The following is an 18,272-nucleotide window of genomic DNA, read 5'->3' as shown; positions in this document are numbered from 1 at the left end:
CCTCACACCAACACCTGAACCTCACACCAACACCTGAAACCAACACCAACACCTGAACCTCACACCAACACCTGAACCTCACACCAACACCTGAACCTCACACCAACACCTGAACCTCACACCAACACCTGAAACCAACACTAACACCTGAACCTCACACCAACACCTGAACCTCACATCAACACCTGAACCTCACACCAACACCTGAACCTCACACCAACACCTGAACCTCACACCAACACCTGAACCTCACACCAACACCTGAAACCAACACCAACACCTGAACCTCACACCAACACCTGAACCTCACACCAACACCTGAACCTCACACCAACACCTGAAACCAACACCAACACCTGAACCTCACACCAACACCTGAACCTCACACCAACACCTGAACCTCACACCAACACCTGAACCTCACACCAACACCAACACCTGAAACCAACACCAACTCTGAAACCAACACCAACTCTGAAACTGCGATTTACGTACTTGTGGACACGGGAAAAATATGGGAAAATAATGTTTCTCCACCATGGATTGAACTGAATTATGTTCCCCCGCAACGAATCGAAATACGTCCCAAAGGCTGCTTAACGGTTAAGTTTAGCCAAGTAAATGACTTTGGTTAAGGTTTGGGTTAAGGTTAGAGTTAGGCAACTAAAACAACTTGGTTATAGTTAGATTAGATTACATTAGATTAGATTAGATTAGATTATTTTAGGTACTTTATTCATCCCCGAAGGGAAATTAGGGCGTTACAGCAACTAATAACAACAAAACAAACACAACAAACAACAAATAGTAGTAAACAGAGTAACATAAAAAACAGTAAAAACACAGTACAGTGCAATACAATAGAGACACAGTCAAATTAAATAAACACAGAGCATAAAAAACAGTGCAGTGCATAAAAAAGTACACTTAACAGTTTTAACATTTAACAGTTTTTGTTGTGAAATCTTATGGTATCATGCAGTGGATGGGAGGGATTGTCCATGATTGCAAGGATAAGGATATTCCTCCTCCGTCTCTCAGCCTCCTGTGTCCTTGTTCAGCCTCTTAGCATCACCAGCCTTAGTCACACTTAGGGGAAATGGTTTGGTCACGGTTAAATAAGAAAACCGTTCTTTAAAAAATGTTTAAATGTGACTTACGGTTTAAATGTCCTTTGAAAACACTGGGAATGGAACCCTGCTCACCGACATCGAAGGCAGACAACACCCCGACCTCAACACCCCGACCACAACACCCCGACCTCAACACCCCGACCACAACACCCCGACCTCAACACCCCAACCTCAACACCCCGACCACAACACCCCGACCACAACACCCCGACCTCAACACCCTAACCCAACACCCCGACCTCAACACCCCGACCACAACACCCCGACCACAACACAACACCCCGACCACAACACCCCGACCACAACACCCCGACCACAACACCCCGACCTCATCCCGACCTCATCCCGACCTCAACACCCCGACCACAACACCCTGACCACAACACCCCGACCTCAACACCCCGACCTCAACACCCCGACCACAACACCCCGACCTTCCCGAATTGCAACAATAAAACAATAAAATGTTAAAAAATCAATAAATAATAGTCAAGAACTTAAAAACTAAGGCTATAACATTACCCCATATTAAAAGCCAGATTAAAAAGATAGGTCTTTAATTTCCTTTTAAAAACACAGAGAGAGCTTGCCAACACGTAGTTTGCTGTAGTCGTGTTCATTTCAGGTTGTTGTGACTCTGAGCGGCCCGGTCCATTGTGGGCGGGGCCAGAACCTCTGATCGCATCTATTGCAGCGGTTTCATAAAAGCAATTTCTCATTCTTCTGAACAAATTACAAATGCTTTGGCACATTCATGCAAACGATGATGAATGGACTTGTTGATAGTGTTGCTGGCAGTGTGAACGCAGCATTAGTTTTGGCACAGCTGTTGAAAGCCGGTGTTTTGGCTGTTAGCCTGGTGTTTCCATTTGGCTCAGAGGGAAGAGTCTGCTGAAACCTCCCAGCCTGTCAGAACGTTTCACTTGACTGGAAAAACAACGGATAAGAACTAATTGCAGAGGGATCGTGTTTGTTAAGCCAAGCGGTAAAATGCCTGTGAGACATCTTGATAACATCTCTCTCTCTCTCTCTCTCTCTCTCCCTCCTCTTTCTCCCACCATTCAGGGAATCCAGTAGCTTTGAAGGTAAGACAAGATTTCAACACTTTAACGCTATGCTGACTATGAACAGAGAGAGAGAGAGAGAGAGAGAGAGAGAGAGAGAGAGAGAGAGAGAGAGAGAGAGAGAGAGAGAAAAACTTCATGGGAAATGCTTTGATGTAGGTTTGAACCGGGTATGGCAAGGTGTGGTGCAGTTTTCGGGAAGGAATATATCTTTTTAAATCCTTGTTCAAAGCAGTGAGGATAGAGAGCGCTTCTGTAGACCAAACCGTGTCATGGAGCGCGGCACTCTATCGCAGAGTGGTTTAAGGCTTTATTTTCCAGGTCTACAATGTCCTAATGATTTCCTAGAAAGGAACTGTTGATTTCTAAGGAAGTTTACTGGGCACCTTTGCCTGGGTCCAGACCTTTGACTCCGCCCATTCCACCCAGTTGACTGATTCTGGTCTGGCATCGTGACATGAAACAGCGGTTTCTCGGTTGAAAAATGATCGGTCCAATGAACGCTGGGGGGGGGGGGGGGACTAACGATTTGCCAATCAGCACCACGGGCGGGACTAACGGCGTTGTCAAGCTGTTGTCAAGCTGTGCGCCGGAACCAAGGAGGAGTAAAAACAACAACATCGACAAGATAGACGCTGCTGTCGAGGCTGTTCTGAATCCATTAAAAGTACCAATTACTTTGAAATCCGAAATACTGTTTTTACTTCGCTCCGTGTTGTCAAAGATGCTCTACACTTTATGAACCGTCTCTGGTGTTGTCATGGCTACGCATCAGTGTCGACTTAAAATGACGTTAGATTCAGGCGGATACGTCGGTCTCTAGTGATTGGTTAGGGAAACTCGAATCCCCCTCCCCCACGGAAATCGGTTAGAGTGGAGGCAATGTCAGACTGAAGATGGAAATGGAGTGTGATGAGTTGACAATTCTGTCTGATATCAGGCAGTGGAAGCCTACCATACATTAGCAGACAGTCTGACACACTCTCACATTTAACAACAAGCTGTCTCAAGTCATGAGTCTGTAGTCCTGGAGCTGCTCACATTTTAAGATTCTGTTCAGACTGAGAATCACGCAGCATCACCCGCCGACTTGCTCTTCCCCGCCGGCGTCTCCATGTTTCCTCCTGTCTGTCTGTAGAGCCTCGTCACCCGTCACTACAGGTGCTGATGTCAGCCAAAGACAGCGCTCCTATTGGCTGTTGACAGTGTAGCATTATAAATCGCGTCGCTGACCATCACACACCAAGACTAAAGACTTAAGATAATATTAAACATAACTAACAAACAAACAAACCTAATTTATTACATTACCACAAAATGGTACAAAACTTGGTACAAATATAAAGTCTGGTTAGCTCAACGAGTTTTGTAGCAACTGTCCAATTGATGAATTAATTAATTACAAATTTGTTTAAATTAAACTAACTTAAATTCTTCGATTCGAGAGTTTGGAGTTGAGTTTGCAACAGGAGTCGACTCCAATTCCGTTTATTAGTAGAATTAATTTTCAGAATCAGCGTAATGGGCTCCCAAGTTACCCCCCAACACAGGTGACAGTGCTGCGTGAAGAATAAGGCAGAGGATAGGGGAAGGTCCACTTCATGTGTGTGTGTGTGTGTGTGTGTGTGTGTGTGTGTGTGTGTGTGTGTGTGTGTGTGTGAGTGCCTTTGTTCGCCCACACTGACATGTAGCATGAGGTGAGCGAAGCGGCCTTGCTGAGCGGCTGCTGTGTGGTTGTGTTGCAGCAGGCGGGCAGCGAGGGCGAGCTGTGCCCGGACAGCCTGGGCTCGGCCGGCAGCAGCAGCACACTGGCATCATCTGTCATCGAGGTGGAGGCCGACCGGACCGAACGGGGCCGCACACCGGGACCGGGACCGGGACCGGGACCAGGACAGGAGGAGGAGGTATCTACTGGGATCAGATCAGATCAGATCAGATCAGATCAGATCAGATCAGATCAGATCAGATCAGATCAGATCAGATCAGAATAGATTAGATTAAATTAGATCAAATCAGATCAGATCAGATTAGTTTAGATTAGATTAGAATACACTAGATTAAATGGTAACACTTTACAATAAGGGTCACTAAGTTAAGGGTTAGTTAATGCTTAATAAGCATTAACTAACCCTTAATTAACAGTTAACTCATGTGTAATTTACTAACTGTGTTCATGTTAACTAAGGTATTAATTTATACATTATTTAATAGTTTATAAAGATTACTATTAAATAATCTATAAATTAATACCTTAGTTAACATGAACACCATTAGTAAATGATTACCAGACACATTAGTTAACTGTTAACTAAGGGTTAGTTAATGCTTATTAAGCATTAACTAACCCTTAACTTAGTGACCCTTATTGTAAAGTGTTACCGATTAAATGTAATTGGACTGTTGCAGCAGCAAATATTAATAGAATAATGCAAAGAAGAATAGGATATAAATAGGAATAGTGTGTGAAATGTGTGACATCAACCTTTGTGTTTCTATTCCATTATATTCTATTTCTACTAATTAGAATATAATGGAATAATGGATAATTCTGCTCTGTTCTATTCTACTCTATACTAATTATGTTCTGTTCTACTCTGTCCCGGTGTGTTGTGTCAGGAGGAAGAGGAGGAGGAAGATGAGCTGCCCCCCCTCAGCCCCCCCCCCACCCTCTCCATCACAGAGGAGATCCTGCAGTTCATCAACCAGAGCAGAGCCAGGGAGGGCCTGACCCGCACGGTACGACCAGACTCTACTCCACTCTACTGTACTCTGTTCTACTGTATGTTACTGTGCAAAAGCAGTTCATCAACCAGAGCAGAGCCAGAGAGGGACTGACGTTGACATGAGATTAAGATTAAGATTAAACACTTTATTGATCCCCTAGTGGAAATTCAGCTCAGCAGCAATGTACAGTACAGCAGCAGAACAAAGTACAGGGAAGGTAATAAGGTGATAAGAATAATAAAATAAAATAAAAATAGTGTAGAAAGGACACGGTGCAAGGATCTAATCTGCTCTGCTGTACTCTGTTCTACTTTAGCCTACTCTGCTCTATTCTACTATACTCTACCCTGCTCTACTCTTTTCCACTAATCCGCTCTACTGTGCTTTACTTTTCCTCACTTTACTGTTTACCTCCATTTTACCCTGCTGTACTCTATTCTACTGTATAATACCATGCTCTAGTCTACTTTACTCTTTTCCAATCCACTCTATTTTCAATCTAACCTGCCCTACTGTGCTCTACTTTTCCTCACTTTACTGTACTCTATTCTTACTCTACTCGTCTCAACTCTTCTAAACTCAATGCCACTCTACTCTGCTAGACTCTATTCTGCTATCATTTACCTTACTGTACTGCACTCTATTCTACTCTACTCTAATGTGTTCTCCTCTACTATACACTCTTGACCACCATAAACCCGATAACAGGATAGGGGAAAATTAGAGGAACTTGCTCTATTTTTCTTTACTTTATTTTAGTATAGAATCCAGTACATTTAGGTAAATACACAGAGTAAATACTTCAATCAGGGATTTAATACATTGTTGTCTGTCTCTTTTTCCAGGAACAGACCCTGGATCAGCCTAAACAGAGCCCGCCTCCATCCAACCAGACCAACTTCACCTGCCCGCTGCCGCCGGTTGCCTGTCCGCCCAGCCCAGAGCAAGGACCCACAGTGCAACAGGAACAGGACGGAGCCAAGATGGAGGATGACAGCCCCCTCCAGAGCCAGACCGGTGGCTCTAGAGAGGAAGAAGAGAGTCTAGAAAATGAGAGAACTACAAATGGAGTCCAAGAAACTTTAGATGAGACAGTCCAAGTGGAAAAGGGAGAGGAGAAGGACAGAGAGACAGAGACAGAAGGGATGGAGAGCAGGGAGGGAAAAGAGGAAGAAAGAAGGAATGAAGGAGACAGAGAGAGCACCATCTCCACCCCGATACCTCTGTCTTCCCCTCTCCTCACCTCCAATCTTCATCCCTCCATCCCGGCGGAGAAAGAGAGGGAGCAAGACGGCAGTTCTGATGCGCCCACAGTGGAGGGGACTGCAGAGGCCGCCTCCCCCCCGAGACCAGAGCTCCTTCATCGCCCCGTCCAGAGCCCTCCGCCCCCCAAACGCGGCTCCCACCTCACCAAGAGCGACAAGAAGATCATCGAGAAGATCAGGAGTTACTACGAGGCGGCAGCCGAGGCCGGAGACGAGGAGGAGCAGGAGGAAGGACAGGGAGGAGGAGAGGAGGAGGTGGCGGCGTCGAGGAGGCGCAACAGCTTTTCGCAGATCCCCTCGGGATTGGTGAAGGAGTCGGTGTCTCGCTTTGATGTGTGTGGACACCAGGGGGAGCCAGAGAGTGGGCGGTCCGAGTGTGGAATAGTTGAAACAATGAATAGAGAGGTAGATAGAGAGGTAACGCCCTCTTCCCCTGCTACTCCCACCTCTCCTTCCTTACTCTCAGTAGATGGACAGAATGATGGACAGGCTGATAAATCCATCAGCTCCATGGATGGAGAGACAGAGGGACAAACCAGCCCAGTCAAGTCCACAACCTCTACCATAATGCAGGGCAGTGAGAATGAAAACCAAGTGGGTCAGAATCTGCAGTCAAACCCAAGTAGGCCCGTTGGAGAAGAGGTTGAGATTTTGGACAAAAGTGAAGAGGTGTGCATGGAGGAGGTGAAGGAGAGAGAGAAGGAAGGATGTGAGGAGAGAGAAGAGGGGAAAACTGCTACTGGAGCAGAAGTGGGAACTCCACCACTGCGTACCAAACAGGAGGAGGGAAAATCCATCGCCAAAGAGGACAAACACAGGGATGAAACAGCCAAAACCAGCACTAGAAACCAACCTGTTGTGAACGGGCATGGACCGACTCACACAGGCCCGGCAGAACCCAAAGGAAGTCACAAAGAACCTGCTATTGCTCTGCCACCAACAACCAACCAATGTCAGAAGATTGAGACCAAAACCCAGTCCAGTTGCACCAGAACCAAAAGCAAAGACCTGGCTAACCCCAGCGGGAACCTCGAGGGTCTTCCCAGTCAGATCAAAGTGGGTCGCTGGTCCCGGCACTCCAGGATCGTCTCAGCTAATCGGGCCTTGTTTGAGGGCACTGGACCGGACGTCGCCGGTATCGGGCTCTTCGAGGCTGGACCGGTGGTGGACCCAGCGCTGATGGAGAACTCGGAGCGGATTCTGAGTAAGGTCCAAACCCTGGCCCAGATGTACAGTGCCAAAGCAAGCACCATGAAGGTCCCACTGCATCAGAAACGGGGCTGTGCAGGTCGAACCCAAACTTGGGCCTCGGCTAGGCTGGACGCACCGACTCCGAACCAAATTAAAAGCCAGACACAGGTGCAGTACCAGACTCAGACACAGACCCAAACTAAGTACTGGCAACAAACGCCATACGAGAACCAAGCAAGCAAGATGGTAACCAACAAGCAGGCAAAAACAGTCACAGAGACCAAATTATATCAGAGCCAGACTCGCGCAGAGGCAAAACATCAATCAAAAACCTACACACAGACCAAATACGAAACCCAAACACAAACCAGGCAGCAAACGCAGATCCAATCCAAAAACCAAACGCGGAGTCAGACACAGACACAGTACCAAAGCCAAACCCAGACAAAGGCTTACAGCCAGTACCAGACCCACACCACGAGCCAGTACCAGCACCAGGATGACCAGAGGATCCAAGAGGAGGAGAAGAAGGAAGAGAGGATGATAAACAGAGCAGAGAGCCTGACAAATGGTAGGTTGGGTTTTCTAAGAGTGGGACAACCTGCAGGGAGCCTCTGGTTTGCGTCAGGGTCTTGATTCACCCTGTCGGGGCTTGTTTTGCCATCATGGCTCCCTGTACATTCTCCCTGACTCCCTGATGGCTCCCTGTACATTATCTCTTATATAGTAAATACCGCATGGTTCCATATGATCCAGTGCTAATGTTTTTGTATTCTGTGTTGTTTTCCTCCAGATTTCCAGGAGACAGCAATGGTCCCCTGTGAGCCTCTGCTGTTTGGTCATGTGTTCGTCAGAGAGCAGCTCTCCCCTCCCTGCCACCACCAGATGACTGGATACACCCTCTCCAGACCCAGGGACTTTATCTCTGCCCTGTCCCAAGAAAGAGACTCCCTGACTTCCACCTTGCCCAGGGGAAATCTGTCCACTTCGCTAAGGGGTCAATTCTCCAGTCCGTCCCAAGATAAGAGCTACAACCCTGGGGATGCCTGCGTCGATACCCACTTGACTTCCACACCATCCAGGGATCACCTCAATACTCTACCCGAAGATCAGAGCTCCAATCTGGGCTGCTCTTCCAGTGACAGCCCCCTGATGTCCAGCATGGATCATGGCTCCAGTCTGTTCAGGAAATGCTGCCCTACCTTACCCACAGACAGAGGCTTGAAGCTGGCATACAGCTCCACCAACAGTCCCCTGCCCTCCAGGACCTCTAACCATTCACATGCAGCTCTCCAAAGGCCAGAGGAGAAAGCAGGAGGGGAGGAGGAGGCGGAGGAGGTGGTGAATCATAACGGGGAGGTGCATTCAGACACTGAAGAGACAGAGAAACGAGAGGGGTGAGTGGGCAATATTTTGTTTTGTTTTTTTGTGTAAAATTTTGTGTGTATGTGCGTGTGTGTGTGTGTGCGTATATGATGGGGTTGTTCCAAAACAGAGTATAAGTCACAACGTGAGTTTTAAAAGCCAGAAATTTCAGCATCTTGCCAAGTAATCGTTGAGTCATTGGCATTATCAACAACCCAATCAACCCCCGCAGATATGTTATGGTCATTTTGTGCCAAGGGGATAATAAAAAGGTTAATTATTTCCTCTTGAAGTCTGGAATTGTATCAAAAGACAGTGTCTGATTCTCCTCCTGGTTCTCTGCAGGCCAGATCTGGATGTTGGACGTCCCTTGTACTCAATCAGAGAAGACTCAACATCTGTAAGCATCGTCACCCAGTCAGCACACTGTGGACCAAATCTGTCTGCTCACAATGGATTGGAATGGATGATTTCTGGAGATGAACAGGACAACTATATGCAAGATATCCAAGATGCACAAGATCTACAAGATATACAATTTGTGCAAGACATGCAAGATATACAAGGACCAGAATACAAGTTTTCCACCGGACTCGGAGATGGAGAGGCAAACTCAGGTGAGGTGGTACTGATGGTAGTATCCACACAGACCCAGGCTCCAACAGAGAACCAGAGCTCCATGGTGCTGGACCCAGGCCTGCCCGGAGACGAGGCCCAGAGGGAAGCACCTTACCTGGGGGAGGGAGGCGGCACGGCCCCGGGTGTCTCTGGAGGTCCGAAGAAAGTCGAACCCCAGAAAGAAGAGATGAAGTGGAATGGGACCGAGGGCAATGAGGTTGAGTCTTTGTCGCAAACCAAGATGTCTCTTCAAGGTTCAACGTTGATCTTTTCAGAAGAGCCACGTAACTATGAATCCTCGGGAGCATCAGCACTTCCACAACCCCCCACTCAGTCTCCACACATGACCTATGACCTCCCAGTGGCTGGTCAGACAGTCACCGAAGTGAGAGAGGGGGTTGTGTCCAGCCCGTGGTCTTCAGTTCGCAGCCCGGACCCTAACCCGACCTCATCCCGGCCCCTGTCGGTGCAGTCTATGGACTGTCTACCAACATTCACCAGCCAGAGGCCTGCTGACCTACCTGCTGCTATGGGCAAACGGGCTCTGTCTAACGCCTGGAATGCTAATAACACCACTCCATATGACCATAGGTATGTCTGGGGCAGATTATTGTAACAAACATGATAGTAGTGTAATAATCAGTTTTGAAAATTTGCTAATTTGTAATGGCCACTACCCATAACAACAGTACTTTTTAAAGGACAGCAGGTGACCTAAATCCTTGATTGACAAATTGAGACACTTTTACAATCTGGATCCCCAGATTTTAGAGATATTCAATGATGAAATACAGGAAATGAATCAATCAAATGGATAGATAGTGTTTTGGAAAATAACTCCACAATCTATTTATCATTGTTTTTACCCATTTTATTCTTATACAACCTTTAAATTCACACTTTGCTTCCCCTATTAGCTTTTGCTATTAGCACAAATCAAGCCGTTACAAAATGCTTAAAATAGAAACATTTCAATGTACATTGTACACATTCCCTTGTCTGAAAAAATCTATAAACCAGAGAGTGATTATGATTCTTATTCTGATAACGGAAATAAACCCTTAAAAGGTGAAGTCAGGTCACATGCTTTAGCACTCATGCGTTTAGGCTTGTTCTGAGCTGTTACACTCCATGCCAAATACCAGAAACGCAGTAAAGAATGCCACCTATCAACAAACCACTCAAGTGGTGATCTTGGTTATCTTGGTGGAAACTTACCTCAGGCAGAGTTTGCCTTCAATAAACTGCTGGGTCATGACTCATGTGGCAATTACAGTTATTTCTTAATGCATTCTCTTCTGTGTGGGTTAAAATGCAGCTGAAGATATTAACTGGCAGGAAAGGCAAACAACAGTATGGAAGCCGAGAACGGTTGCTCATCTTTATTTTAGTCCCGTTATTTGGAGATCATAACTTAATTATTTAGTTATTTCAACATATTAGCTTTGTTTTCTTTAAATCACAACTTAATTATGTGGTTTCAATTTCTGCCTGTGTCATACCTTGACTAAAGTAAAATCTAATACAATGATCGATCATGATCTGGCATTGTCAATTTTACTTCAGTCTGTCTACACCTTGGGTCCACTATCAGGCTTACTAGGCTCGCCTCTCGTGAAGACAACAGCAGTGGGACAAAGTTGTGATCTCCATTAACCATTCATTTGTATCTCGAGATCGTAACAGGATTAAAGAAAAATTAGCAACCACAGCCGCGTTCAGAGTACTACAGAGTAGTTATTTTTCAAGTTGATGAGCATCATCCTGATAAAGAGCTTTATCTTGAAGTGTGACATCATCACAACAGTTTGTGGTCTAAGTTGTGATCTTGAGTTAACAGGTTAAAAATAAAATATTAGCCATCATGGCCGAGCTCAGCTTATGTACAACACAAAACTTACTCACAAATATTCAGGGTTTTCGGTGCTTCCTACACCCATTCCTCAAATAATCTGCAGTAAAGTTGGGGGGAGCCTTGCAAACCCTTTTTCCAGTGTAGTTGTGGATCCTACAGTGTTCATGCATCTCTTTACATCCACCTCCTGTGTTTAAGCATATAGATCATAACATAAACAACTCACTGTGAGACCATACAAGTGAGCACTCATACTCACATTCATCCTTTTCTCGCCTCTTTTCTCTCTTTCTACCACTCATTCTCTTTTCTTTCCTCTTTCTTCCCCCTCCTCTTCTTTTTCTCTGCTTTCTCCTTCCTCTTTCTCCACCCTTCCTTCTCTCTCTCTCTCTCAGCTCCAGAGATCCGGACCACCAGGACCCAGGATCCCTCAGCGCCCTGCCCAGCTCCGGCCACTCCTCAGGGGGACGCCCATCTTCCAGACCCTCCTCGGAGAGACCGAACCCGGCCATCAGCACGCCTGGCCAGGCCGCAGACCTGGCCCCGCCCCCCTCGGCCTTCAGACCCAGCCTCAGACGCCGATCCCCTTCGCCTGGCCCAGCCTTCCCCACCTTCGCTGTCCGAGCTCCTCCCTGCTCCTCCCCCTTCAGGGCTGTTCCGGCGTCCTCTCCCACCCCCTCCTCCACTGGAGGCTTCACCTCCCCGACCGCCGTTTCCAGGTCTCTTCCCTGTTTCTCCCCTACTCCCTCTTCTGGAAGGAGTTCATCCGTGAGAGCTGCCCCTCCCTCCTCCCCCACTCCCTCCTCCTCTTCCTCTGGGAGGTCTTCATCCATAAGAGCTGCTCCTCCCTCCTCCCCCACGCCCTCCTCTTCCCTTCGCGCTCCTCCCCCCTCCTCTCCCACCCCGTCCTCCTCTGCGTTCACCAGATCTTTAGCTGCTTCCTGTATCAGCCAGTCCATCACCCAGAGTATGGCAAAAAAGAACGCCACCCGGCAACAAGCCCCACCCCTAACAACGGGAAACCAAGGCCCCTCCTCCTCCTCCTCCTTACCCTCCTCCCAATTACGGCTGCGCTCCCCTTCGCCTAAATTCCCTCCTAGCCAGCAGGGCTCCAGCACGCCGGCGTTTGCACAGCTAGGGTGCACAAAAGATGGTTACCAACATCCGAGGTGCCCCCCGGCTTCTCTCCGGTCCTCCTGCCCCTCTCCTTCTCCCTCCCCGGTGCAGTCGCCTCCTCCTTATCGCTCCCAACGCTCTGCCTCCCCCTCGATGAGTCATCAGCCCCTCCCCTCCTCCACCTCCTCCCCCTCTCCCTCCTTCCTTCACTCCAAATCAGTCCCCGCATCTGACTCATCGCGGTGTGATGCGAACATCTGCAACAGCAACAACAACAACAACAACAGCAACAACAACAACAACAACAACAACAACAACGTTAATGGCAGCCTAGCCAGTTACGCCGCTGCGACCAACGGTAACCTTGTTAATGGGAGTTGGTCAGTGAGTCAGCAGAAGGCGCCACTAGCTAACGGTAGTGCTAACGCCACAGCCGCGCAGCAATCCCACGATCCTCTCTGGTCGGGGTCTCACAACCGAGTAGCGCGGCCTTTCTCCGCGTCCGAACCCAGCTCGCGAGTTCAATCCCCGTCTCCGTCCCCCTCTCCCTCCCCAGGCTCATTTAGCCGCCTCTGTTCCCCGCCTCCTCAACATAACTACACCTCTCCAATGGCAAACAAACCTCCTCACCCTAGGAGCACGCGGGTAGGAGGCGCAAGTCCACATAATCCACTAGGCCTCACCTTGGAGCTGCCCCGGGCCTCCTCGGCGAGCTCGGCAGCAGGGCCCTCCTCCTCATGTCTGAGCCCTCGTATCCTCTCCCCGCCTCCTATCGGTGTGTCGGTCAATGTTTGGACGAATAACGTTGCCACGCCTCAACCTCGAAACCCCCGACCCATCTCCTACTCTCCCTCTCCCTCCATCTCCTCCTCCCTGGCCTCACCAACATTGGAGAACACCTCTTCCTCTTTCCCCTCTTACTCTTCTTCTTCTGTCCCCCTGCGAGGCTCCAGAGCCTCCTCCCCTTCTGCTTCCTGTGCTCCTGCCTCCTCCTCCTGCTCCCAAACGACCTCCCAGAACCTGCGTAGATCCCGAGGAAGCAGCCTGTCTTCCTCCTCCAGCCTGGTGGACAGGCCGCCCAGCCCGGCCCGGAGCAACCCCAGCGGACTGCGTCGATCATGGGCAGAGAGCAGCCGGAGGTCCCTTGGCTTTGGTGGGAGCGGTGGAGGGTCTTTTGACCTGCAGGAGTCCGGTCTAACCAGCCCCAGAGGTGGATGGTCCTCCTACGGCGGCTCCCCGTCCTGCCTGAGCCCCCGGGCCGGCCTCCAGTCCCCGTTCTCACCCGGCAGGCTCACCCCGGGGAGGGGCACGCTCGGCGGGCAGCATTTCACCAGCGTGCCCTGGCCGGACGTACAGGAGCTTCTGACCAAATACGCTGACAGCCCTGATAGGAGCCCCACTTCCACCTTCACCGCCTCCTCTCCTTCTCTCTCCTTGTCCTCCCACACCTTCCTCTCCTCCCCGGCTCCTCTGTCCTCTCCGTCAGGCGCCCAAACAGAATGGGGAGACCCAGAACCAGAAGAGGGAAACTGCCGAAGCCAGCTGATCTGCGCCTACGTCGCCCGGCCCTCCGTGGCACAAAACCTTCCCTCCTCATGCTTGGTCTTCTCCTCCTCAGGCATGACTTCCCCTCCTCCTCCCCACTACCAGCACCAAAACTACCAACCCCAAGTCAAACCCCAACCTCTGGTCCAAAACTCCACCACCGCCCCCCTATCCTCGACTCCATCCCCCTTGCCCTCCGGCCCATCACCCCTACCCTCCACCCATTCAACTCCTACCAAACCGGGGAACCAGAAGACCAGTTATGCCACCACAGTCAACCTCCAGATCGCCGGTAGCGGCCGAATCACCTCCTTCAGCACCGCCCAAGTCAGCCTGACCCAGACCCTGCAGGCCGGAGCTGGGGTCGGACCTGGAGGACCGGGACAAGGGCAGGGAGCGAGGAGAGTTAGCATCAACGGACTTTCGCACCTTCCTCCTCCTTCTCCAATTCCCCAGAACTGTAAGAGACTATGAAAAAGAGGTGGAGGGGGACGTTGAGACGAAAACGACTCAAAAAGAGAGGAGGAGGGTGAAGAGAGAGGTGTTGAAAATGATCGATAAAGGCATTGCTGTTTGTAAGAGAAGACAAACATGTGCTCTGGTGAAGCCGCTCTGCCGAGGCAAAACATCACACTTAGTTGTGTACCTCCACCTTCCACTGGAGTTGAAGACACTTTCTAATCCAATCCACTGCTTTAAAAGGATCCTTCTCAAATGGCGAAGCAGGGGGTAGTTCAATTTAGGAGCAAGTTTACATCTAAGGGACGTATTAAGTGGTATCAACCCTGTTACACATCTAGGCCTGATGGGATTTGTTTGGGTCACCTGCTCTGGAGACTTCAATCCCCATCGTACCATCATGGAAAATACATGCTGGTGCCTTCTGTAACATTGTGAGTACTGCGGTGCTTTAACAAGAAGCAGTTGACCTATCACGGATGGAAATTTTACCAGCCCACGGCTAGTATTTTTCAATATGGGCTAGTCTAGAATTAACCAGATTTTGAATGGATGCTAATGGAGTTGCTATGGAGATGACAACGTTTAGAACAAGTCAAAAATAAATGGCCCTCAACGGGGAAATCACCCAGTTGTTGTCACTCCTGCTGGATTAGCGCCCAAAACCCTTAACATCCATTCCAGGATGTGATGACTTCAGATCCAACGCAAGATTTGACAATCTAAGGATGGGATTAAACTCCTAGACTTATATTTGTACTAATCTGAAAGTTGTTGAATGGGCAGATAGCTTTCTGAATGTCTCTGGACTTTCTGTGGACCACAATGTTCATTTTGGACAGTTTTCTAAAAGTTCTCTCAGTAACTTGTGTATTTGAAACACAGAGTTACATGAATTGGAGTACATCAATCATCGCTAACCCTGCCACAACACAGTGAGAATCTAGCCTTCAGCCAGTGTTGTATGTAATCACAGTTGCTTCATGTATTATTATTGTTCTTTTTCCAAATGATTTTTTGTTAATATTCTGTTGAATATACAGCAATGTCCGGCTAACCAAGGCCAGTGTTTAAGGTTGGCATGGTGATAACTGTGGTTATTAATAATCTATCTTTTTAATCTTTTTTTATTCCTCTTTTTATTTTATTGTTTATTTATGAAGTTAGTCTTATTCTCTTTGGCACTTAATATCCTTAAGTAATGTCTGTATTTTGCACAGTGTCCTCAGCTCTCGTGTGCTTCGTCTGTGTGTGTGTGTGTGTGTGTGTGTGTGTGTGTGTGTGGATGGGTGGGATCAACTAGACGTGTCTGGGAAGTTCTCCTTTAACTTCAGACCAAGTGTGTTTCATGCTGTGTTGGTTCCCATAGTAAATATACTCCGTGGTTCATTGTCTTGAGAGTCTTTCCTGTCATCCTGTCCATCAGAAACCTCGTATCTTCAACTTCACCATGTTTTTTAAAACTGTAATTTAAAGTTAACCTCAACTATAAAATGTTCCACGACTCCGGCATCGAGCAAAAGTATTGATAATGCAACAGAAAGTATCAAGAAAGTCGCTGGCTTCAATGGAAACATCCATCGAACAGTTGATAATGACTCAGAAAATATCAAAAAAGTAGTGGAATTCAGTGGGAAAATCAATCAAACCACTAATAATGGCTCAGAAAGTGTCAAACTTCACTGGCTTCAATGGGAAAATCAATCAAGCTGTTGATAATGCATCAGAAAGTCTAAAAAAATCAAATGCTGTAAAATGTCACAGAATGTATGGAAGGTGAAATCAGCCTGTTTCTCTCAATCGCTGAAGACATTTTGGAGATACGTGGTTTCTGCACGGCACTGATGACAGACTGTGTTTGGAAAGAATATTATGTCAAAGTGTTTGGTGTTGGAAGAGCTGGCGATAAGGGAAATATTAAATCTTAATACCATAACCCTGATAGAGAGTCAATGAGATGTAAGGAAAATAAAGGTGTGTGGTGCATAACCGAAACACCGTGCCTCAATGTGTTATTTACTGTATTGTACCATACTATTTACTGTATATAATGTATATACCCACGCATTGATTAGACCTATAGCTATGCATTGATTCGTACTATACTTACACATTGATTAGACCTACACCTATGCATTAATTAGACCTATACCGATGCACTGATTAGACCTACACCTACGCATTGATTTGTACTATACTTACGCATTGATTTGTACTATACCTATGCATTAATTAGACCTACACCTACACATTGATTAGACCTATACCTACCCATTGATTCGTACTATACTTATACATTGAATTGTACTATACTTACGCATACATTCATACTATAGTTACACATAGATTAAACCTATACCTACGCACTGATTCGTACTATACCTACACATTGATTAGACCTGTACCTCCGCATTAATTTGTACACATTGATTAGACCTATTGATTCGTACTATACCCACACATGGTTATCCGATAACCTATCACTGCTCTAAAACTAATTTTCGTTAAGTTTAAGCAACTAAAACAACTTTGGGTTAAGGTTTTGGTCATGGTTAAATCAGAGAAACCTTTGCTAAAAATGAAAACTTCATTTTATTTATTTTATTTAACCTTTATTTAACCAGGCAGGTCAATTAAGAACAAATTCTTATTTACAATGACGGCTTAGCGAGAGGACAAAGGACTTCTCGAAGGGTAAAAGGAAAAGGGGACAAAAAAAAAAAAATACACGCAAAAGAAACTAAACAAAGAACAATCCAGATAAGACTATCAGACACAAATGTTACACACATCGCAGAGGCAGAGAAACCCAACACAGCATGGGAACGAGGAAATAATCAAAACACACACCAAACAAACAACCATATAAAATTACAAGTCATGCAAGTCTTGAAGCAGAATAGACAAATTTCTTGGTCAGTTAAAAAGCTGGGTGACAGTTGCAGGTGTGTGTGAACAACTCTGCAATAGAGTCCTTAAAAGCGGTGAGGGAGATCAATTTCTCCAGTTTCAGAGTCTTGGAGTGGATGACAATTTTAACAAGTGTATCAAATAAGGAGGAGTCAGACCAAGGAGGGTTTTGTAAACAAGTGTAAGCCACTCAGTCGAAAACTTGTTGTCATGAGCTGGGAGTGAAGTCAACCCAGGTAGCCAGTCATATGCTTTCACTTTTGTTTTGCATTGCTGCATTCGCACTTTGATGGCTTTGACCTTTGGACTCCTTACTCTTGTTTGCTTGTCGCTGGTGATCGAAGAGTGGCAGCTCACTCCGCAGTCGGCCTCAGTGGAAGTCAGTCTGGGTAAGTGTGTCAGCTACATGACTATGTTTTAACACGTAAATGGCAGGCTGTGTTGTTGTCCGTATGTATTTGCAGTCCCTCGCCAGTCAGATCTTATCTATCTGATTGCAGTCGATAAGCTGGGGCTGTGCTGCGAGCTTTTCCAGGCAGCAGATTACTTTCTAACCTTTATTTACTCAGGTTTGGTGAGAACCAAGCTCTTTTTCTCCTCCAGCCAGTCTGCTGCTGTTGTCTACTGCAGTGGTTCTCAACGTGTAGAATAGCTAGGCTGTTTGCTAAAATCTGCTCTTGTCTGTCTTGTGCTTTTCGCTGTGTTTGTCCTTTATCATTTTGTTCACCACTGATTTTTGATCAGTTAGCTCTAGTTGGGCTCATTCTCTGTAAAGTCCTCTGAGACATGCCTGTGATGAAGGGCGATATAAATAAACAAACTTGAACTTGGGGTCCGGGGACCACCAGGGGTCCTTGAGGGTGTTCTAGGGGGTCCGCAGCAAATTGATGAATTTTTAAACTTCATTATTTAATTTACAAGAAGTTAACACAATTAGAGAATGTAGAAGAATGACTATTCTGATCATAGCTTCACTGTTATCTCTCTACCTACAATACAGATGGTCAAGTACAAAACAGTATTCTGT

The 18,272-nt window shown here is 47.1% G+C and overlaps 1 protein-coding gene across 2 annotated transcripts in view; it reads left to right on the top strand.

The window, feature by feature from the left end:
- The window catches only part of LOC139654686 (serine-rich adhesin for platelets-like), a 45,152-nt gene extending 28,829 nt beyond the window's left edge, over positions 1-16,323 (top strand). For both annotated transcript variants that reach the window (XM_071531825.1, XM_071531826.1), the window contains 7 exons: positions 2,199-2,218; positions 3,943-4,101; positions 4,814-4,933; positions 5,767-7,948; positions 8,171-8,774; positions 9,088-9,951; positions 11,611-16,323. In XM_071531825.1, coding sequence (XP_071387926.1) covers positions 2,199-2,218; positions 3,943-4,101; positions 4,814-4,933; positions 5,767-7,948; positions 8,171-8,774; positions 9,088-9,951; positions 11,611-14,350 — 6,689 coding nt within the window. In that variant the 3' untranslated portion in view covers positions 14,351-16,323. The remainder of the gene's footprint in view (positions 1-2,198; positions 2,219-3,942; positions 4,102-4,813; positions 4,934-5,766; positions 7,949-8,170; positions 8,775-9,087; positions 9,952-11,610) is intronic.
- Positions 16,324-18,272: the final 1,949 nt, after the last annotated feature.

The sequence above is a fragment of the Centroberyx affinis genome, unplaced genomic scaffold (genome assembly GCF_046629955.1).
Source record: "Centroberyx affinis isolate AG114_WGS23_722 - 3 ecotype Tasmania unplaced genomic scaffold, CSIRO-AGI_Caff_v1 ptg002135l_1, whole genome shotgun sequence".
In the NCBI taxonomy this organism is placed as follows: Eukaryota; Metazoa; Chordata; class Actinopteri; order Beryciformes; family Berycidae; genus Centroberyx; species Centroberyx affinis.
Note: the sequence above shows the minus strand (reverse complement) of the source record. Positions and strands in the feature narration are given on the sequence as shown.